Source organism: Talpa occidentalis, unplaced genomic scaffold, assembly GCF_014898055.3.
Source record: "Talpa occidentalis isolate TD23 unplaced genomic scaffold, MPIMG_talOcc4v2.1 talOcc4.3, whole genome shotgun sequence".
Classification (NCBI taxonomy): domain Eukaryota; kingdom Metazoa; phylum Chordata; class Mammalia; order Eulipotyphla; family Talpidae; genus Talpa; species Talpa occidentalis.
In genome coordinates, this window is record NW_023603184.1 from 4,003,113 (window position 1) to 4,004,784 (window position 1,672).

Below are 1,672 nucleotides of genomic sequence, written 5' to 3' on the forward strand. Positions count from 1 at the left end.
ATTAAGAAATAAAAATAAATACATTTTTAAAAGCAATTGCCTGCCTCAAGATCACTGTCAAATGTGGAGTACAGCATTAGAAGACCCCTCCTAGACTTCATTCTAGATATTCCTCCATCCTGTCAGCCCAAAAAATGAGGAAACTATAAACCAGAGACATACTGAGGGTAGGGGGGGCGGGGAGAAAGATCAAAACAAGGGGTGTGGGACTATAAATTGAATGGGGACTATAAACAAGATGAAAATGCATACATTGTGAAAAATTTAAAATGATGTAAAAAATTTTTTAAAAATAATAAAAAATATTTTTTTTTTTAAATGAGGAAACCGAAACTTAGGAGAAGGTGACTGGCCCAAGGTCACTATCAGTTAAAGGCAGAGATAAAGATCTTAGGTGCCCCATTTCCTGGCCTCTCCTATTTTGCCCCCTAAACATCTAGTTCTCCTCCCTAATCGCCTTCTTTCCTATCAGTCTCTTCACAGCGTTTTTCACTTCAGCATTCCTGAAGGAGTAAATGACAGGGTTTAAGAGTGGCGTGACCACTGTGTAAAACACAGCCACAATCTTGTCAGCAGGGAAGGTGACACAGGGCCTCATGTAGACAAAGGAGCAGGGAATGAAGAACAGACCCACCACCGCAACATGAGAGGCGCAGGTGGACAGGGCCTTGCGCCGGCCCTCTGAGCTCTGGCTCCGCAGGGAGTGTAGGATGACCACATATGAAGTCAGCAGCACCACGAAGCTGATCACTGAGATGGAGCCACCATTGGCGATGATTAGCACACCAATGAGGAAGGTGTCTGAGCAAGCCATTTTCAGCACAGGGTGGACATCGCAGAAGTAGTGGTCCAGGGCCTTGGAGCCACAGAAGGGCAGCTGGAAAATGAGGAAGGTTTGCCCCGCAGAGTGCAGCAAGCCCCCACCCCACGCGGCCCCCACCAAGAGACTACACACTCGCCGGTTCATGATGACGGTGTAGTGCAGGGGCTTGCAAATGGCCACGTAGCGGTCGTAGGCCATCACCGTCAGCAAAAAGATCTCAGTGCCACCAAAAAAATGGAGGAAAAATATCTGTGCGATGCAGCCCTTGACAGAAATGACTTCCGTCTCCATAAAAGAGTCAAGGATGAGCTTGGGGACTGTGACAGAGGAGTAACAGATCTCCACAAAGGACAAGAAACCTAGGAAGAAATACATGGGCGAGGTCAGCCCTTTGCTGGCCACGATGGTCACCACGATGAGACCGTTGCCCAGCACAATGGCTGTGTACATGAGGAGGAAAATCACGGAAATGATCTTCTGTACATCCCGGTTCTGGGACAATCCTAATAAGATGATTTGTGTCACGTTGCTGGTAGCAGCCATGGTTTAGCGCTGACAGCCTAGAATCACAGAAATCAAGAATTTTCCTTCATTACTGAGAAACATCCTTCTCGAACCTCAAGGACAATTGTCATTGTGCTTCCTGCATTGAAATAGAGTCTAATGATAACACAAACTCGCAAGAAATGTTGACAAGAGTCAAAATACCTTCTGCCTTGAGTTTCTCCTAAACATGCTCTTCATGAGAAAAGTGAGCCAAACAACCATCACCAGCTTAGTAAGTATCCCTAGAAAAGTTTACTCTGAGCTACGCACACACATTGGTTAATTTATCCTCACAATAAAAAT

At 45.7% G+C, this 1,672-nt stretch overlaps 1 protein-coding gene across 1 annotated transcript; it reads right to left on the minus strand.

The window, feature by feature from the left end:
• Positions 1 to 436: 436 nt before the first annotated feature.
• On the minus strand, positions 437 to 1,366 carry LOC119254307 (olfactory receptor 4X1-like). The gene has a single exon (XM_037521419.1). The coding sequence runs from the start codon at positions 1,364 to 1,366 to the stop codon at positions 437 to 439; it is 930 nt and encodes a 309-aa protein (XP_037377316.1).
• Between the last annotated feature and the right edge of the window lie 306 nt (positions 1,367 to 1,672).

What these genes read in the sequence shown, in the direction of transcription:
- LOC119254307 (XM_037521419.1), bottom strand. Translation starts at nt 1,366, where the DNA reads ATGGCTGCTACCAGCAACGTGACACAAATCATCTTATTAGGATTGTCC.